Source organism: Trichoderma harzianum (genome assembly GCF_003025095.1).
Source record: "Trichoderma harzianum CBS 226.95 unplaced genomic scaffold M431scaffold_2, whole genome shotgun sequence".
Taxonomy (NCBI): Eukaryota; Fungi; Ascomycota; class Sordariomycetes; order Hypocreales; family Hypocreaceae; genus Trichoderma; species Trichoderma harzianum.
In genome coordinates, this window is record NW_020209250.1 from 476989 (window position 1) to 494508 (window position 17520).

At 49.8% G+C, this 17520-nt stretch overlaps 4 protein-coding genes across 4 annotated transcripts; 1 reads left to right on the forward strand and 3 right to left on the reverse strand.

The window, feature by feature from the left end:
* Positions 1-1913: 1913 nt before the first annotated feature.
* Positions 1914-2425, reverse strand: M431DRAFT_503582 (hypothetical protein). Its single transcript, XM_024918330.1, has one exon. It carries the CDS (start codon positions 2317-2319, stop codon positions 2140-2142), a length of 180 nt encoding a protein of 59 aa, XP_024778312.1. The 5' UTR covers positions 2320-2425; the 3' UTR covers positions 1914-2139.
* Positions 2426-5783: 3358 nt separating this feature from the next.
* On the reverse strand, positions 5784-7397 carry M431DRAFT_281846 (hypothetical protein). The gene is made up of 5 exons (XM_024914017.1): positions 7214-7397; positions 6900-7080; positions 6622-6829; positions 6118-6560; positions 5784-6057 (listed from the first exon to the last, which is right to left on the reverse strand). The coding sequence occupies exons 2-5, from the start codon at positions 6922-6924 to the stop codon at positions 5930-5932; spliced, it is 804 nt and encodes a 267-aa protein (XP_024778313.1). The 5' UTR covers positions 6925-7080; positions 7214-7397; the 3' UTR covers positions 5784-5929.
* Positions 7398-9629: 2232 nt separating this feature from the next.
* On the reverse strand, positions 9630-10468 carry M431DRAFT_281926 (hypothetical protein). Its single transcript, XM_024914018.1, has one exon. The coding sequence runs from the start codon at positions 10364-10366 to the stop codon at positions 9812-9814; it is 555 nt and encodes a 184-aa protein (XP_024778314.1). The 5' UTR covers positions 10367-10468; the 3' UTR covers positions 9630-9811.
* Positions 10469-14083: 3615 nt separating this feature from the next.
* On the forward strand, positions 14084-14695 carry M431DRAFT_281932 (hypothetical protein). The gene has a single exon (XM_024914019.1). It carries the CDS (start codon positions 14320-14322, stop codon positions 14656-14658), a length of 339 nt encoding a protein of 112 aa, XP_024778315.1. The 5' UTR covers positions 14084-14319; the 3' UTR covers positions 14659-14695.
* Positions 14696-17520: the final 2825 nt, after the last annotated feature.

Here is a 17520-nt window from a genome sequence, read left to right on the forward strand (position 1 = left end):
TTCATGGAAGAAAAAACTGGTTCTTTTGGAAGCCTTCGAAAACGGCGCCACGCAATCATCAGGTACTCATCAGTGCGCGGGAGAGGAAAAGCCACAGCGTGGGTGGCTCCCGTCCACTTTATTGTTCTTTTTTGTTTGCGGCGTTTTTTCTTTCTAGATACGAAACGTCAGTGGCACTCTTTAAATGAAGCCAAGGGGAAACGGTTTGACAGATGGAGGCTCCGCCAATTGCTGGACTAACATGAACTTGTCTAGTAAAGTGCATGAGGACTTGAAAGTTCCCAACGCCAGTATGACTAGATAGACGCAGATGCTGTTGACGGACGGAGGAATACAGTGCACTCCATTAGCATCATGGCCCCCAAAACAAGCGTTGTGGCCCGGGGAAATACAGCGTATGCCAGCCTGGAGCTTCAGTGGATCACAGTCTGTCACATCTGGTACTTGTCCACGGTGTTTTTTTTACTGCAGCCCAGGGTCGCACTGTGTGCAGCTCCGCAGGTACTTGTGGCTCGGGAATCTGCGTCACAGTGCGTGGCTGTCACATATCAGTGATTTAATATCAAAATCAATCAAATTGCTACGGGATTTTTTTTTGTTTAATATCCAGGAGAGGGGAGAGACGGGAGGAGAAGAGGGAGATCGACACTATCTCAATGGACCTCGAAAAAGGAGGTGCTGTTAATTTACAAGCACCATTACTCAGATAAAGCTAACAGAAGCTTCCAATTCAGCTTGTATCACTACAGGAATCTCTACATGCCTACCAAAAGAACCTCCACCTATTTCTCTCCCTCGCCTCGGCACTCGCATCCTCGTACAGTCACCACTCACACATCGCGCGTGTAGCTCGTACACAGTCGTATTCCCGAGACCCGCACACAAGCAGACGCAAGCACAATCCTGCAATGAAGCCGCTGCCCAATGACGACGCTACAGAATGACGTTTCGAGATCCATACTATGTGGGGCCCTAGCGCCATGCGAGGGGACCCTTGTGCCGCATCCACTGACGTCACCCAGGTCCATTCGACAAAAGGCGCTAGTTCTAGTTGGGGACTAGCGCTTCGACGGCAGGGAAAGCCTCCTCCACGGCGCGCGCCTTCTGCGTTTGGGGAATTGGCTGTCCTTGTTTCTTTTTTGGAGAGGGATGCATATGTAATTGAGTGGCTGAAATCAGGTTTTTGCTCTTCTTTTGAAATTATACCCAGATACATTTCACTGTTGAAGATAAGGCACTGCTAAAGTCTATACAAACTGTCTTGGGAATGTACCTGTAGCTATTAGTACCTCTAGTATGGACTTGATACTCCATAGCGGACGGAGAATTACAGCACCAGAGGCGACTTCAATCAAAAACAAATACCCAAACTAACACGGCACTAATCCCACCTATCAATCAAAAAAATACCAAGTCCCACCAAAAGCCCTTACGTTCGGCATGAATCAGCCAAAAACCAAGCTGTCTTCCCAATCTCCAAATACTAACCGCAAACAGGCCGCCAACGACAAACAAAGCAGCAAAAAAAGGAACCGCATTAAACCCAGATGACAAGGCGGGCGATCCGATACGATCCGATGCATCTTGGCTAAAAAAACGCAATGCTTTTTTATTTTCGCTCCCCCTGAAGTCCGCTTTCCCCTGATACGCGCCCCCCGGTTCTTTTCTTGGATTGCCCACTCCTCCTCACCCCCTTTCGCCAGCAGCACACGCAACTGCCCTAAACAGAGAAAGCTGAAGAGGAGTTGAAAAGCGTAAAAAAAGAAGAGTAAGAATTTGATCCCTTAATTCTCGTATCAATACGTGCTATTGCGAGTACCTCCCTTGACAGGTATTAATCTACATCGATCCTTACATCGTGCGGGCATGTCAAATACCAGGACAGGAAGGTCACAGCTTTTTTTTTTTTTTTTTTTTCCCCGCCGCTGTTTTTTTTCTCCTCCCGTCTCCTTGTCAGCGGCATAAGAAAGAAAGAAGCTTTTTCGGCCCACAGTACCGTTTAATGCTTGATTGTTTTTTTTCTGGGTCTTTATTCATGGTTCAAGCATGAGATTGTCTGTCCTTACGAGCTGGTTGTTCTTGGCTGATACCAGCCCAGTCCGGGAGAGGTAACCCGGTGAGAACCCCACTGATATAATATTATAGGTACATGTATGCTAGGCAGAAAGATACTACTGCTAGCATACTCCGTATTATTGTGGTGTAAGTGGTAAGTTCTATTAGCAGTATCCAGCAGCATCCTGCGAGGGGGCTCCAGTCAGTGCCAACAGGGAATCCAGCAAGCCAAGGGGCAAGGAACCTTTTTTTTTCGTTTACCATGATACATATCTTCAACCTCCCACATGGCACAAAAAAATAGCCCCCGACGTCACTGCGGCCGGGGGAGAGCATCCCCCAAAACAGCCCCCTTTTCGAACAAACTCGACGGGAAGGAAAAAGCCCAGCGCGGGCAGAGCTTGTTTTAGATACANNNCCCCTGTCTTGTTCGTTCGTCACCAAAGAGAAGAAGAAAAGTAAAAGGCACTGTGTACTTGGCCTGTGCACCACACAAGTACACCGTACAGTATGGGCAAAAAGTGCTGCTGCTCCCCCAGTTGTTTTCGTTGGCTGGCGAGTTGTGTGCTTGTACTGTACTGTATTGTGCTTCTTTTACATATTCTTTTGGAATGGTGCGAATAACTGCAAAGGGCATTCTTCGGCGGGCTACTCATGTAATTGGACGGCCGATGTGCGTTTCCTTCGTCATACGGTACCAACATTCTTCCGGCCCATGCAGCCGGCAGTTGGCACACCTTGACGACAACACCAAATGCGGAATGAAAATGCAGATGTGTAGTACTACTCATCTCTTAATTTGTAGAATACCAAAATAACAAGAAGAAGCACAGAAAGAAACACAAAAACTCTGGCGCCTGACATGCACTAGAAAAGTTCCCCCCCTTCTCCAAATCTCTAGTTCCCAGAAATTATTCCCACCAAATCTTTCCGCCCAAAAACGCAGTGGCTACCAAAAAAAAAAACAAAAAAAAAAGGCCGCTTGCACAAAACGGACCCCAATATCAAAACGCCACTTTCGTCGGAGGTTGCAAGCCGTCCCCTTTTCTTTTTCTGCCTTGTGTCTAAGTCTTGTGTGTGTGTGCAGGACCTGTGAGAAAACGGTGACGGGCGTTTCTTGCCTCCCATTGTTTGATAACGGCAGGTTCTGATTCGCCGCGAGCCACATACATAGTGTAGATGCTTGCTTGCTTTGCACCACCACCACCCACCACCTCTATCAAACGGCTCTCCGTCACCACATACGTAGAATGCTGTCATAGCGTTGCAACACTCCCTTTCGAAACCGTCCACGTTATTTTTTTTTTTTACCATAGCCGGCTGAAATGAATTTGGTCAAGATACGGCCATCGAGATTCGAGAAGGTTTTAGTCTCCCACCAGTAACAGTAAACGGCATCACATGGCTCACATCATCCCAACAACCCTTCACGTGTATTTACTCACATAGGAAAACAAAACATAGGTACGAAGCAATATGACCAACACAGCAAACATCAACAACAGCTCTGGAAAGTTGCCTCGGCTGAAAAAAACAAGCTTTTGATACAACTGCACATCACCGCCAAAAGCGTCAACTTGGCCCTCCCAGTTTAGGCAAAGCCAGTTGATGCAGCATTCGTAGCTGGTAGCCAGATTCATCCCATCTGCAAAAAGATCCCCCCCCTTGGACGACCCCCTACGTATGCGGTCCCCTTTTCTCCTCATCAACTTTTCGAATGCAAGGCAATCCCGTCATCGTGGCACCGTTCAGCCTCCCCATATCTTGCGATATCACCACACCTTCATCTTCTTCTTCTTCTCTCCTCATGCCGTGCCCACCAACCCGCGTCTTGTGTTAGGTATAATAAAAAAAGAAAAATAAGAGGAGCCCGCCAGCCAGAGATGTAAGCAACCCTGTCTGGTACAGGTAGGTAGTACTAGTATAGAAACAACCACGCCATGACTACCTTCTTGAAGCATTCAAAAACATGTCCATCTCCTACATCATAACATAAAGATCTGTACTAGCTGTTTCGTCGATCCCCAAAACCAAAAAAAACCACACCTCGCTTCGCCCTCCAAACATCCATCACTTTTCCCCTACCCATGCTTGCCATACATACCAATACCCACTCCTCCATAATCTTCATCCAGAAATCCAAAAACCCACAATTCCCTCTCGCCTCCCTGTACCCTTTCGTTTTTAAGAAAAGAGAGTACGCAACTTGGCATTACAGAGTACTACCCCCCACAAAAGCTTGTCCGGTCTTGACAACATTTCTCGACGGGTCCTCCTATACCACATCAAGCAGTGATGTGTCGACTCTGAAACGCGCCCTCCATTCCTACTCGAGCAAATGATCGTCCCCCCAGCCGTACGTACACTTCGTCCTTCTTCCAGATACCAATCCGAATCATCAAAATAATCCCCTTCTCGATATTTCATATAACTCGCATTCAACCGAGTGTGGTTGATTCCCATATATCCTCACCGCAGCGTTACACCAAGATAGCCAGAAAGGTCAATCAAAAGAAAGAGGGGAAGTAAAAATCAATCAATTTCCTTTTATCCCAAATTCAATCCCCTGCTCCATCTTTTTCGACCTCGCGTATGCATATTATCCCCCTTTTTTTTTAATACTAGGTAGCGTACAGTAGTTAGAAAAACATCAGCCGTAGCCTGCAGTGTGCAGAAAGAGAGAGCTTACATGTAAGCGTGGAAGCTAAGCAGTCTAAGCAATTTGCCATATTCCCTAGACACGCCTCTCCCGCAAACTTGTGTCGATCACAAGACAACAACTTTGATAGAATCCGATTCGGCGCCTCCGCTCAATTTCACCCACCTCTTTGGGACATCAGCGCCGTTGATCGTCGCCGTTGGACAACTCGGCTGGCTGGCCTTTCAGTTTCCATCTCTCCTGAGCTGTCCTTGCCTGTGCCTCCTGCTCCATGGAGCCAACTGCTAATGCACAATGAGTCGTGTAAAGGCAGTAGGCGGAGGGATCATCAGGGACCATGCAGAGCTGTGCTGATAAACAATGAGAAACAACACAAAGACACTTTCGAACAAGCTGTTAGAATGAATTTCGTGTATTCAACCAAAGATCCACAGTGCTATCGAATGGGTATATCATCACCATGAAATAGGGCCTATTTATACAATACTAAACCACCGCGCGAAGCCGCGTGATTGCCATCCTTTCCTTCCCTCCCACCTGTGCCTGTTTTCGTGATGAGACCAAGCTCCAGCTGCTTCCCCTCGCAATCGGCAATGAAAGCCAAGTAAGGAAGGCTAAACGTAACGCAAAGCTTGATGAAATCCCTTTGAATAATGGAAGAAATCCCACTCCCTAAACGCCAGACTGGAAAGATCTCGTGTATCCCGTCGTTCCAGCCGAGATTCATAGCCCTGTAAAGCCTCCATTCCAGCAAGGACAAAGGAAATAAAAAAAGAGGAAAAGAGACAAATGAAAAGATAGAAATAAAACAAAGGCATCACACGCCAATTAATGGTCTCCCGGTGTGATGCCTGATTCGCCAATGCGTCGCATTGGTATCCGCAAACAAGTGGCAGAAATCCGGGTGCATATAGCCGCGCCATCTCGTCAAGAAATCCTGGCCTCCTGATTCTTGTGATCCCACGTCCTCTAAAATAGTGTCATGAGATGAAGTCGTCGTCTGATTATTGTCCCAATTAAATCTTAGTAATGATAGTCAATCTTTCAGCCGCCGCCATCCTGCAAACATCTCATGCATCTTCTATGCTGCTACAGATGATTAAAGTGCGGAGATGGGGTGGCTGAAAGATAAAAATGTTGAAGGGGTTGGCCCACAAGGCCGTAGTTCGTAACGATGTCTATTGATACAACCGAAAAGAAATCCACAGGGGCGCTTTAGTCCGAGTGGTGGTCTTCGGAACCAGCCTCGGATCGAGCATCGCCTCTGTGAACTTTTCGGTGACGTCGCAGGTTGGAGACAACAGAGAAGTGGCGTCCACAGCCCTCGACTTCACAGGCAAATGCTAAAGAGAATGATGATTAGCTTCAGGTCCTTGACTGCAAATTGGGTGCCGAGTACTTACGCTTTTCGCCTGTGTGGCTGTACATGTGCGTCTGCAGTGAGCTTGGTCGTGTGAATCGCTTTTCGCAGACCTTGCACTTGTGCTTCTTCTGGGTGCTGGACGAGACCTTGGAGCTGAACTGGCCCATCATGGACTGAGGCGCAGGAGGGAGTGAGGTTGACAACATTCCCTGAGGTCGAGGGAGCGTCCTCGAGCCGACAGACTCAATGTCTGAGCCCGCGGTTGAGTAGTCGGAGACGGAGTCGCCATAGTAGGAACTGAAGTTGCCAGACGACGATATGGAGGAGCTGGTCGAGTGGGTCGATGGGAAGCCGTATGAATCTACAGAAGATCGGTCGTTGCGGTTGCCATAGATGTTTCTTGGTGTCTCTTGGCTCATGGCGAGCATGCCGTGGCTGGCATCAAGAGCTTCGGCAAACCCTCTGCGGTCATCAGGGTGGACGCTGTTTGGGACGCACAAGGTCAGTCATTTAGTTTCATGGTGCAGATGGCGAGCCGACTCACTGTTGAGAGAATCTTCGCGATGCATCTGATTCGTGGCCAATGGCACTAAAGGCAGATGACCGCACAGGAGCTGGTGCATAGCCCATGGCATCGTAGGGAGTAGCTGAAGGAGGTGCAAAGTGGCCGTGGACGGGAGAGGCTGTCGTGGCGTAGGTGGCGTCTGCATACGCACCAGAAGAAGTCTGTAGGCGATTCAGGTTGAGTAGATCTGGAGATAGGTTTCGGTGAGTAACGGTGAACTATCATGAAGATACAGGATGAAAGAAAAAAAAACATACCAGCTGAGGTCGCGGTGACGGGCATTGAACCATATGACGGTAAAGGAGGTGCGCTGGAGGTAGGGGCGCGCGCTGTCAGAGGCTTGGAAACGAGACTGTGGGCGAGTGAAGGCTGCGGAGGGCCAACATAGAGGTTGCTTCCGGCTACGGCAGCGGTATGAGGTGCCGACGGTGAGGACGACCACGGATTTGAAAAGGCCGGCGACTGGCCGTGAGGCGGATAGTCAAAGTTCATGACAGGCCCAAATCGCTGCTGTTGTGGCGTATCCAGCGTCATGGTCATGGTGTAATGTGCAGTGGCGATCGAATATTGAAGTGTAGTGTAATTGTGTTGCAAGGCCCGATAATCCTTTCTTTTTTCTTCTTCTTCTTCTTCTTCTTCGTCTTCTTCCTTTTTTGTCTAAGTGATGAACAAGAAACTCTTTGACAGCAGGAGACGTTGTTCGAGTGATGTGATATGCGTTGCGTGTGTGTGTGTGTGGTGCGTGGGAGAGCAAAAGAAGGTTTGTTGATCAAATGCGGGATCCCGACTAGAAGATTGCCAAGTCGGTAACACAGTCCAAAAAGTCAAGAAGATCCCGTCTGGAGTTGGGAGCGATTTGTCGGGAGGACCAAGGTGGGATCAGCGAAGTCTTAAGTGTGTCCTTGGGTCAGTGAGTTGACGTGCGTCAGTTTTAGCGGGATGCCAGAGGAGGTCCCAGGTTGGCCTGGTGTGACGACTCTGGCTGTGTGGTGCAAAGTGATCGGCAGGCCAATGTCCCTTTCGCAAAGCCCGAGGCGACAGGGTTGCGGCGATGAAAGCAGGCAAGGTATTGGTAGTGGTAGGGTAATGCTAGGTGCTAGAGGATGGATGTATTGTGGATGGCCCTAGGAACAAGAACCGGCCGGGGAGGGCTGCAGGCTAGTTGAATTAAGTGACGAGCATTTGGGAGAAACCCACAGGGAACCACCAAAACTCCGTTATGGAGCAGCGCAATGGCCAAATCGCGGTGGAGAGTATGGAGGAGGCGAAGAGGAGAGAGAAGATGCTGGGAATGATAGGGATGATGACGACTGCTTGTGCTTGTGCTTGGTTGATATGGATATGGCGTATGGAGAGAGGGATAAAAAAACAAGTTTGAAGACTTACTTCCTGGCAGGGTCTCCAGAAAGTGCGCAGAAGCGGGCAGGGGAAAAGAAGTTGGGGGCTTGTCTTTGTTGCGAATGCGGCGATTGCTTGTTGTCTTTGATGACGGTTCCAGGTATGAGGTATGCGCTGAAAAAAAGCTGGTTTGGTTTGAGTTTGAGATTTTACAGACACTGACGATGGAGGGGGAGAAGGAGAAAGATGAGGAGGCGAAAAGAGAGAATGCTACCTCTATAGCTGATGCTGCGATTGTACTTCGTAGTGGCAAGTTTTGAGACAAGGCAAAGACAGCGAGGTACCTTGTATCTTGGAGAGATTGCACGATGATGTAGTGGGCACAATGGAATGAAGTCAATTCAGCACCAAGAGGGGGGGAGGAGATGCTTTGTGTTGTGTTACGAGTAAGATCCAATGCAATGCAGAGACGAAGCACGAAGCCAAGAAGAGCGTTTGATACTACAGGTGAGAGTGAGGTGAGAGGTACCTTGATTCAATCTACCTTACGGTACAGACTGTGTGCAGCCAGTCTGGTACATACGAGTAAATACAGAGTACTGGTACCTGCACAACGCAGGTGAATGCGAGCGGACGACAAGTAGGCAGTACGCGGGCCAGCTAGCAGGAGCCATGATGTCGACAGCGAGACAAGCAAAAGCCCAGCGAGCGTGGATCTGAAAGGGGGGTGGAGATGCAATCTGTGGGACTGGGAAGGCACGACAGGGGGAGGTGTGGACACACGGGTGGGGTGGGGTGGAGGAAGGCAGGAGCAGACTGTGCTGAACTGTGTACTGTACTGTACGAGTAGTGGATGTAGAGAGAGGATTTGATGAAGCTGGATGTTGGCTGCGTTCATTCTACCATGACAGTAAGTACCAGGATCATCAAATACAGGTATATTTCACTAAACACTTCTACAAGTAGCAAAGAGATTGCGCATCCAAAGCTACTCACTACTGAACGCAGCAGCGCAAAGAACTGGATGAAGGAGCTGGAAGTTGCTGTACTGTACACTGTATGGGCTGGCAGTTGTGGAGTTGCGCGGCACGGAGTACGAGGAGCTGGGTACCTCCCCCCTGCTGGCATGCGCACCTGGCGAATGTACCCAGGAAGCCGTGTCCATCGCGCACTGTCCCGCACGGTACGAGTGCCAACCCCGGGACAAGGACAGGGCAAAGCAGGGATGGTGGCCAAAAGGTGCGGGTGGGCCAGACGACAGAATCTGATGCTTGTTGGATAAGGCTACGGCAGTTTGACCAGGGGCCTGCGACAGACAGGTGGATTGTTGGCTCTTTGCCGCCACTGCGGAGAGAGAGACGGACGGCTCTGCGAAGGAGATTATGCAGGGGGGGGAGACAGCGAGCGAGGCAAGAATGCCGAAATGTGCAGAGCTGTGTGTGTGTACACATGTGTTCGTGTGTGTTTGGTGGATGGCGACGTAATAGACACTGTAGTGTACTGGGCACGCGGGCAGATTAAGGTACTGTATGATGGATATTTGTGAAGAACAAGAGTCATGTTAGTACTCGTACCTGGCTAGCAAGTAACGTAGTAGAAGCAGGATGAACCTTGGTTGGTGGTAATTACAAGTAAAATAAATAGGAGCACTTCATCTTCTCTCTGCTGGCCACACACAGAAAAAAAAGAAGCACCGACATTTGCTCCTCTCTCAAACCAGACAGACAAGGGAGCAAAAAAGCAATCTGTCTAGCTGAGGGGGGAGCTTGGCCGTATCGGATAGGGTGCATGCCGGGTACGGGGGTCTCTCAACCACACTCCAAAAAGTCATTCAATCCTTACCATCCCCCAGTGCGTCCTGGCCAGAGAAATTCCTCATACGGAGTACGAGCCGAGTACTCCGTACGGCACCCCGTGCGGAACACGGAGCGACAGGGATCCAGCCGGCCCGGTGGGGTCCAGCTTTTTGGCCGACCCGGGTGTTGATGCAGTTGGCAGCCCTGACGTAAAGGGCCCTCACTCTAGCTCTGGGCTGGCGGTTTTCTTTGGCTACGGGCAAACAGGGGAACGAAAAGAAGCACCAAGGCAGAGAAACGCACGGCGTCGACGCCGTCCGGGGTGGGTGGGGGGGAGGAACAGGACAGGAAAAAGGGCTGGTACGCAATATACTGCCGTGATCACAGAGGAAGAGAGAGATGGGATGCAGGGCGTACAACTGGGCACAAACAGAGGCATGGCAATGACAGAGAGGAGAACGATGAGACATGATGGAAGCCAAGGGAGCATCAGAATGACTGATGATGAAAGTTTTAATCTTTTTAGCTTGAAATCTAAAGCGGTAGAGCGAGAGCTGTACGTGTAGGTGCAGTGTCAAGGGTAGGTACATGTCATGTAAGGTATCAATCAACACACTGAGATACAGTTGACGATATCACTACGCCCAAAGGGAGGGTCACGACAGGCAGCCTTGTTCTCAAAACGGACTGCAGATGGATCAAAGCACAATCACACATACGTATGATAAGCCAAAACGGCCAAGTCTGCGCACACCACGCAACGTTCTGAGGTGAGCCTGAGCCAAAGCACGCTCGCCCTGCGGGGAGAGAGAGAGAAGGGGAGGGGCGGCTAGCCACCAAGCACCAAGCAAAAAAGCAAGCCAACTCTGCGCCTATGACCGTTTCGGTGGATCTCATCACGATAACCTCCACCATCACCACACCTATCGTATTACCTGTTGTTGGTTTCTATTTTCTTGCTGGCTGGCTGCGTCAGGTTGTTACTTGTTACTAGCTGAACGGCTCTGCCTTGTCCTTTTCCCCGCGCCAAGGCTCGACGGCTCTCTCTGGACATCACCCCCCCATGCAGTCCATGTGTTGATGAGACAAACGACCAAGTCAATCAATCCCAAAAGAAAGCTGGACCCCCCCCCCCCTCCTCCCCTCCAATCCCCTCCCTTTCTCCAAAACCGGGCTGTCGGATGAAATGCCCGTCATCGTCATCTCATGGGCGGGTTGCAGCATCTCAAGCAAGTTTTTGGTCCTCGACTTTCGTCATTGTGCTCAAAATGGATGGGGCTCCGCGAAAGTGTGCTTGACGCATCTTGGCAGCCCAGGCTTATTTTCAGATTGGATTCTCTATTCTCAGCCTCCTCCTGGGAAGATGCATCACAGCTACGCGACACGTGCGACGACCACCTGTGAACTACGAGTATATGACTCCGCCCCTCTTCTTTTCTTGTCGCCTGCGCTATCCTGTATCTTGCTCCGTTTTAGACACATGCAGGGCGGACTAATTTTTATTGTACAGCATCATTCACTCTTCATTTTGTTTTGTTTTTTTCAGTCTGCTGAGCAAATTGTGTTGCATGCTACATACCCAGCCCGCCAATGGAATTAGCTCCGTCTATTTCCCCTTTGGTGCTTTGGCTGCCTCTTTTTTTTTTCCTTCTCCAAATCAATCACAATTACATATTAATACTCGTACTACCTAGTAGCACCAAAAAGTGTATCCATACCAAAAGACAGCACATATTAGTAGTATCCATCTGTTGCGGAATATCCTTGCCAAGCGGACATACATCTGAATCCTCATTCGCACGGAAGCAGCCCAATAGCATCGCCGTCGCCGCTTACCGCCCTCTTCAGCGCGCAACCAAAGTCCTAGGACAGACAACACTGTGTTTATCCCAGCCGCACTGTATTTTCAGCTCCAAAATATACGTCACTGGGGGCCCCCCCTAGGCTGCTTGTGTTTAGGGTTGACGGACAGTGCGCTGGGAGTGGCGCTGGGACCCCCCCGGAGCTGCAGGCTTCCGCCGGGAATAAAATCGCCTACGAGGGGGGGGGCACCACCCCATCACATCAACAGCTGCCTTGACACGATACGATGCATCAAGATTTCAAACTACGACCAAGGAAGAAGGCAGAGACAAAATGCTGCCGGCTGAAACGTCGTACGGAGAATATGAGCAAGAGCTAAATCTGATGGTGCTTATTGCTTGGGCCTTGTGTTGTGCAATGCAAGGCGTGGTCCCTCGTAAAGTAGCCGCATACAGACGGGCAACAGGGAGGGGGGGAGAAGTGATGGATGCATGTACATGTAGCAACGGAACTGCCACCAGCACGAAGCCAGATACAGCTTGACAGGCACTGGTATGGCATATCTGGCCCAGCAGACAAAAAGGAGAAGGACATCAAAACTGTACTGTGCGGTTTGCTTGCTGATGAAATGCCCATGTCTGCCGGCCATCTCCTTACCGGCCCAGCAGGGCTCCCGCGATCGGTGTTAACGATGGCCGCTCAACCGCTCCAGGGATCGAGAAAATGCTCCCGCTAGCCGGCCATCACAAAGGATGCCAAACGGGGCCCACCACTTGCGGCAGCTCCACCGGTTGATGGGAACTAGCTTGTTGCTTGTTCTTGTTGCCTCTCTTCACCTCTTTCAAAACTCGCTAGCAACAAACCTCCCCTTGTCTTGTTCCGTCCGCAAGTGGCGCTGGAGTCCGCCAGTCTGGTTGTGGCTGACCTTTTGGCTTGGGCAATCTCGTTGCGGCTCAAGATTGGGTTGAAGTTTGTGTGAGTGTGAGTGCCCAGCAGACGGCTCACGAAAATAAGCGGCCTGTGTGATACTCCGGTGTACGAGTACATTGGGTACTGTTCCATCTTGTACGAGTAATTCGAGTTGGTGGCCAATATCAAGGGTGCTTTACTACGAGTACACACGGGCTGAGTGGCAATTTAGTAGAGCAACCCGCGTGACTGGTGTTGATGTACTAATAATAAGTGGAAGAAGAAGCATACTAAACAAGCAAAAAAGGGAAAAAGGGAAATTGGAGAAGAGGAGAGGAGAAATGGCGGCTGTTGCTCCTCAATAGCATCTGATGCCTAGGTAGATGCTGATCAAGTTCAAGGTGCTCTGCTGCAGTCTACGATACCGTCTCCCGAGGCAAATGTACTGCATGTGCATACCTCCATCCACACCCTACCTATTATATGCAAAGGTCCTTTTTAGGATCAAATCCTTGTCCCAGAGAATCTCATCTTAAAAGATGCTGTCACCTGTACTACTGGTACTCCCCCGGAAACCACACACGGTGCTGCCTGTATCACAATGGCGCTCTCATGATTTAGATGCCGTGTAAAAAAAAAGAAACGTAGACGACATGGGGGAAAAAGTTAAAAAAGGCCCTTTTGGCGGTGGATACTCATTCACTCTTCGTTTCCTCTTGTCTTGTCTTTTCTTTTTTTAGAAGGCATGTTATTAAACATCAGCGGCTTTTCCGTTTTTATGAAGCCATATTTTGATTAAGAGGGCGGTGCGTAATACGGGGGGATGAAGTGTCAGGTCAAGTCAAACAGCCAAGAAAATCGCAGCAAAAAGCAACAAGATGAAATGGCATTTGACAACGGCAGCGGCTTCTCCACTGGCTTCTCTCTCTGCTTTGAGTAAGAGAGAGAAAAAAAGTGCCATTTCACAGTGGCCCCCAACAGCTGGAGTTGGGGTGGAGATGAGAAGAGGCTCCCTTGAAGTGTGCCGGTACGAGGACGCGAATCACAAGCTCAGGTCTGCGACTGGCACAGCCAACACCACGGACCTCTTTTTGCGTTTCTCTCTTTTTTTCTCTTCTGCTCTTTTCTTTTTGTGTCATCTTGCTCTTTTCTCTTCTCTTCACATTCCCAATGTTGTTGTTCCTGTGTTTTTTTTTCTCTCCCTTTTCACCCAAAATGAGCCAAGTTGGCGCTGTCTGAGACGCTTCTTTCTAAGCGGAGGACTGCGAGTACCGGACATCCATGTACTCGTATGCATTTTTTCCCTTTTTTTACAAACTCTCTTCCATAAACCGAGGATTTGGGTGCGGAGGCGGTAGGCCAGATTGGGATACATGAAACGCGCCAACTTGGACTAGGGATCCCTTCTTCTCGCTTTTCCGTCCAAGGGGTGTCGAAGCTCCACCAGCTGGGAGAGCACAGTGTCTTTTTCTTTCTTTTTTTTCTCCGGCTCGGGGAATGCGACAATTCCCCATGGAACAGAACAAGTGGACAAGTGCTGTTCCGGCTTCGGGTTGCCCCAAAAAGATGTTGATTTGTTTTTCTCTAAAGTGATACGCGGTTGTGGGTTGAAAGAGGAGAGAGATTCTGCTCTGTATAAGTGGGCAGAGATGGAACTGAATCGCCTGCTCCGTCCATGTAATCAGCTATACATGGTCTCTGGAGAAGCCGATATGATTACAATACTGCCCAGCAATGCTTCCATCCACCAAGCGAAGGGGGGAGCGCTACGAGTCGATGCTTGGCGGGAGAATATAACGTACATGACTAGAGAGCATGAGCACGAGTATGTATGTACCCATCTCTAATAGAACGCGAGATAGAGCCCCATGAACCGCAAAAAAAGAGATTGCCATGCACTTTATTTGCTGCCTTGCTAGTACTTGCCTCGAGATTAAATACCAGATACCCGATATATTTTGGCGGCGACGATCGTCCGCGCCAATACCGGCAGATAGGGCGGGTGCCGGCTGATGTGATGCCACTCCGCCAGCCGCATACGATACGATGGTGGCATCGTTTGATCCCTAAAATGACTGATACATTTACCCAGCTAGCTACAAGAAGAGAAAAACAAAACAAAAAAGTCATGCCATTGTTTAATTTTCACAGTCTCATGTTTTGCGAGTGAGTCCTGATGATGTATGATTTTAGCACTGCGACTTCGTATTTTTTTCGCCTTGTCTGCCTGACCTTCCTTTCACTCACAACCACGAAGATGCTTGCTCCTCGTCCCCCGCTGGTGGAGAACAGGGCTTGCTAATTGAGACGAGCCGTTTAGCCAAGGCCTTGTTCCGCTGGAAATTACATGCACCCAGCACTAGCCCCAGCATGTCCCCAGATGAAAGAGAGGTTGGAGCAAGCCTAATGTAATGTAATTTGCAGCGTTCGAGTAACACGCCGGCGGGCATCTCAGGTCGGCGACCAGAAACGGGTTGTGAGCGAATACTAAATACGGCCGTGTGCAGGTGGTACCGCTACTAAGGATTAGTTTTGTCGACGGGATGGTTATGTGGTGCTGGTTGCATGGGGAGGAGTCAGTCAGTTGGTCAGTCATTCGTCGCAATCTGTGATTTTATTTCCTTCATCCACATGATGATATTTCCTTGCCGTCCCTTTGGGTGTGCGTGTTGTGGCACCCTCATTTGGCATTGGATGCTTCATAGCCATACGAGTGCCGTACGAGTACGTGCTACATACCAATTACATGATAGCGTGTAAAATACAACAGCCATCCATTCATTTACAGCAGGGATATGGGCATATTACCTACACGATATGTTCCGTACTGTTCTCGTAGACAAGGTGCTCCCATGCAAGTACAGTGACCATCACATCTCCGCCCACTGTGTTCATGTCACAAGAGCCCAACACGCACACACACACAAGATTGGGCGGATGCGGCGGAGGTAAAAGCCGTTGAGCGAGCGAGCGAGCGAGCGAACAAGCATTCATCCAGGGATACCCAAGTGCCGATTCCCTTCTTCAGCTCGCTCACACCGCTCTCTTCACCTTCTTGCTCACCAACCACCCTCTGTCTCTGTCATTTGACACAATTTGCCCATTACCCGTCTCCCCCCCATGGCTAATCTGTCGAGTAGGTATTACAGTAATCTCCCCATACCAAGAAGAAGGAAAAGGGAAAAACAAGTGCCCATTCTCTGTTTAGCCCTCCCCCCTTCATCACATGTACTGTACAGTAATCATCGGCTTGTGTGTCAGTACCAAAGTACAGTAGCCCGTATCTCACATGTTCCCGTCTCATCCAACGGAAAACCGACGATAGTTGTATACCACCACCACTACACCATACACACATAAAACTCCTCTCACCTTGGAAAATGGTTGTGCAAATAGAGTTGAGGCCAAGGTGGAGAGATCGGCTTTCCAGACACGTGCGGGAAGGCCTCGTCGAGCCGTGATCTTCAGGTTCTCCCTTACCTTGCTCTGGAGCCAAGAAACCAAGAGGCCACGATCAACGTCAGATCTGCCTCTGGGCGCGTGTTCTAGAATCAATGCGCCGCCTACCTTATCCCGGGTACCTTGACGCTGGGTTTCTGGATGCAACATGTGTTTGATAGTTTGTCTGGATGGAGCAGGGATTCGCCTGTTGAAAAAAAGGAGCCGAGGCTTGTTCCCCGTAGCCTGGTAATTGGTTGCCGACGGCTCTTGTGTTTTTGTTTTTGTTTTTTTCTTTTCCTACTTGTCATCTTGTCAATTTCTCTATTTTTCTCGCTTCTTACAGAGTTGCCGCCCATTGATGGCCAGCCCTTTTCGCCTCCCCCCTACCTACCTACTGTAGTACTTTCGTACCTCGGCCTCGCACAGTGCAAATATGCCTGTCCATTGCGTGCTTCGGCCAACGACCGACTGCCTCTATTCATGACGTCAACCTCCCTCCCAAGCGCTGCATCAGGCTGTCGCTCTCGCTGTAGACCCGCTGGCCATGGCACATAACAGCAGCCCCCCACCACCCGTGTGTCACAAATATACAGTGTCAATTCCCAATTATGGCACGTTGTCTTATGACTGTTACTGCTTCTTCGAAGTGGTTGTGAGACAGCGAGGGAATCAACAGCGTAAACGCCTCATCACCACCGTTTCCCAATACAAACGGTAGGATTGCTATTGCATGTCACTGGAGAGTAGTAAGCCTCGATCGTCTTCACTGGCACTCTGAAAGCGTGCATCTGCGCTGACCAGAGCCGTTTGTTAGTCGTCGTAACCATTCATGATGAGCCTTCTTCACATTGTCATACGGACAAGAGCATCGAGTCCAAGCAGCGACATGGGCAAAACGCCTTGCCATTGTACATGATTGCTTTACTTCCAATCCACGAACGCGTTACGACATGGCTCCGGCTCCCATCACATTTTTCGAGCATAGAAATGGACAGACAGCTGTCTTACTAGGACTCCGCTCTGCAGACTCGCCGAGACATGGCGGCGCCTCCTTTTTGCTTCCTGGGTGGCCATTGCTTTTCTCCCAATGGCTGTTGTACGACTTGTGTCTCGCTCTCCTTCTGAAGCTGTTGCTCTAAAGGTGCCTCCAAGCCCGCTTTGACGGTATCTTTCTCCGTCGCCGTGGCGTTGGGTTCATGTGGTCTGCGCCAACAAATTTCGTTGTTGTTGGATGACGATGCTGTGCCACTCCATCCTGAGATTGAGTCGAGTCCTAACCAGTGCCATGGGTTCGGACAGCATACGAGTACGGTAGAGAGCCGTCAAATGTCATCGGGGGAGTGTCATCTTGAGATGTCTGTGACCAACAGCGAAATCAGATGAAATGCGTCTGCCATTATCCCCAGCCCAAGTCGACATTCCAGGAATCGGAGCCGTGTCGGCCAAAGGTTGTTGGCCCTTTTTCGAGTTCCGTCCTGGGACTGATCGGAAAGGAGAAATAGCATCAACTCCTTTCGGACATTACCTCGAGACATTGCCACAGCCTCTCGTGTCACCTCCTCGTGCATATTACAGAATGTAGTAGCTGCAT

Coding starts and splice junctions, on each gene's coding strand:
- M431DRAFT_503582 (XM_024918330.1), bottom strand. CDS start 2,319: ATGGTAAACGAAAAAAAAAGGTTCCTTGCCCCTTGGCTTGCTGGATTC.
- M431DRAFT_281846 (XM_024914017.1), bottom strand. CDS start 6,924: ATGCCCGTCACCGCGACCTCAGCTG. Junction 6,561..6,621: donor TCGCGAAGATTCTCTCAACA/GTGAGTCGGCTC, acceptor CGTCCCAAACAG/CGTCCACCCTGATGACCGCA. Junction 6,058..6,117: donor CAGCCACACAGGCGAAAAGC/GTAAGTACTCGG, acceptor CATTCTCTTTAG/CATTTGCCTGTGAAGTCGAG.
- M431DRAFT_281926 (XM_024914018.1), bottom strand. CDS start 10,366: ATGTACCTACCCTTGACACTGCACCTACACGTACAGCTCTCGCTCTAC.
- M431DRAFT_281932 (XM_024914019.1), top strand. CDS start 14,320: ATGTACCCATCTCTAATAGAACGCGAGATAGAGCCCCATGAACCGCAA.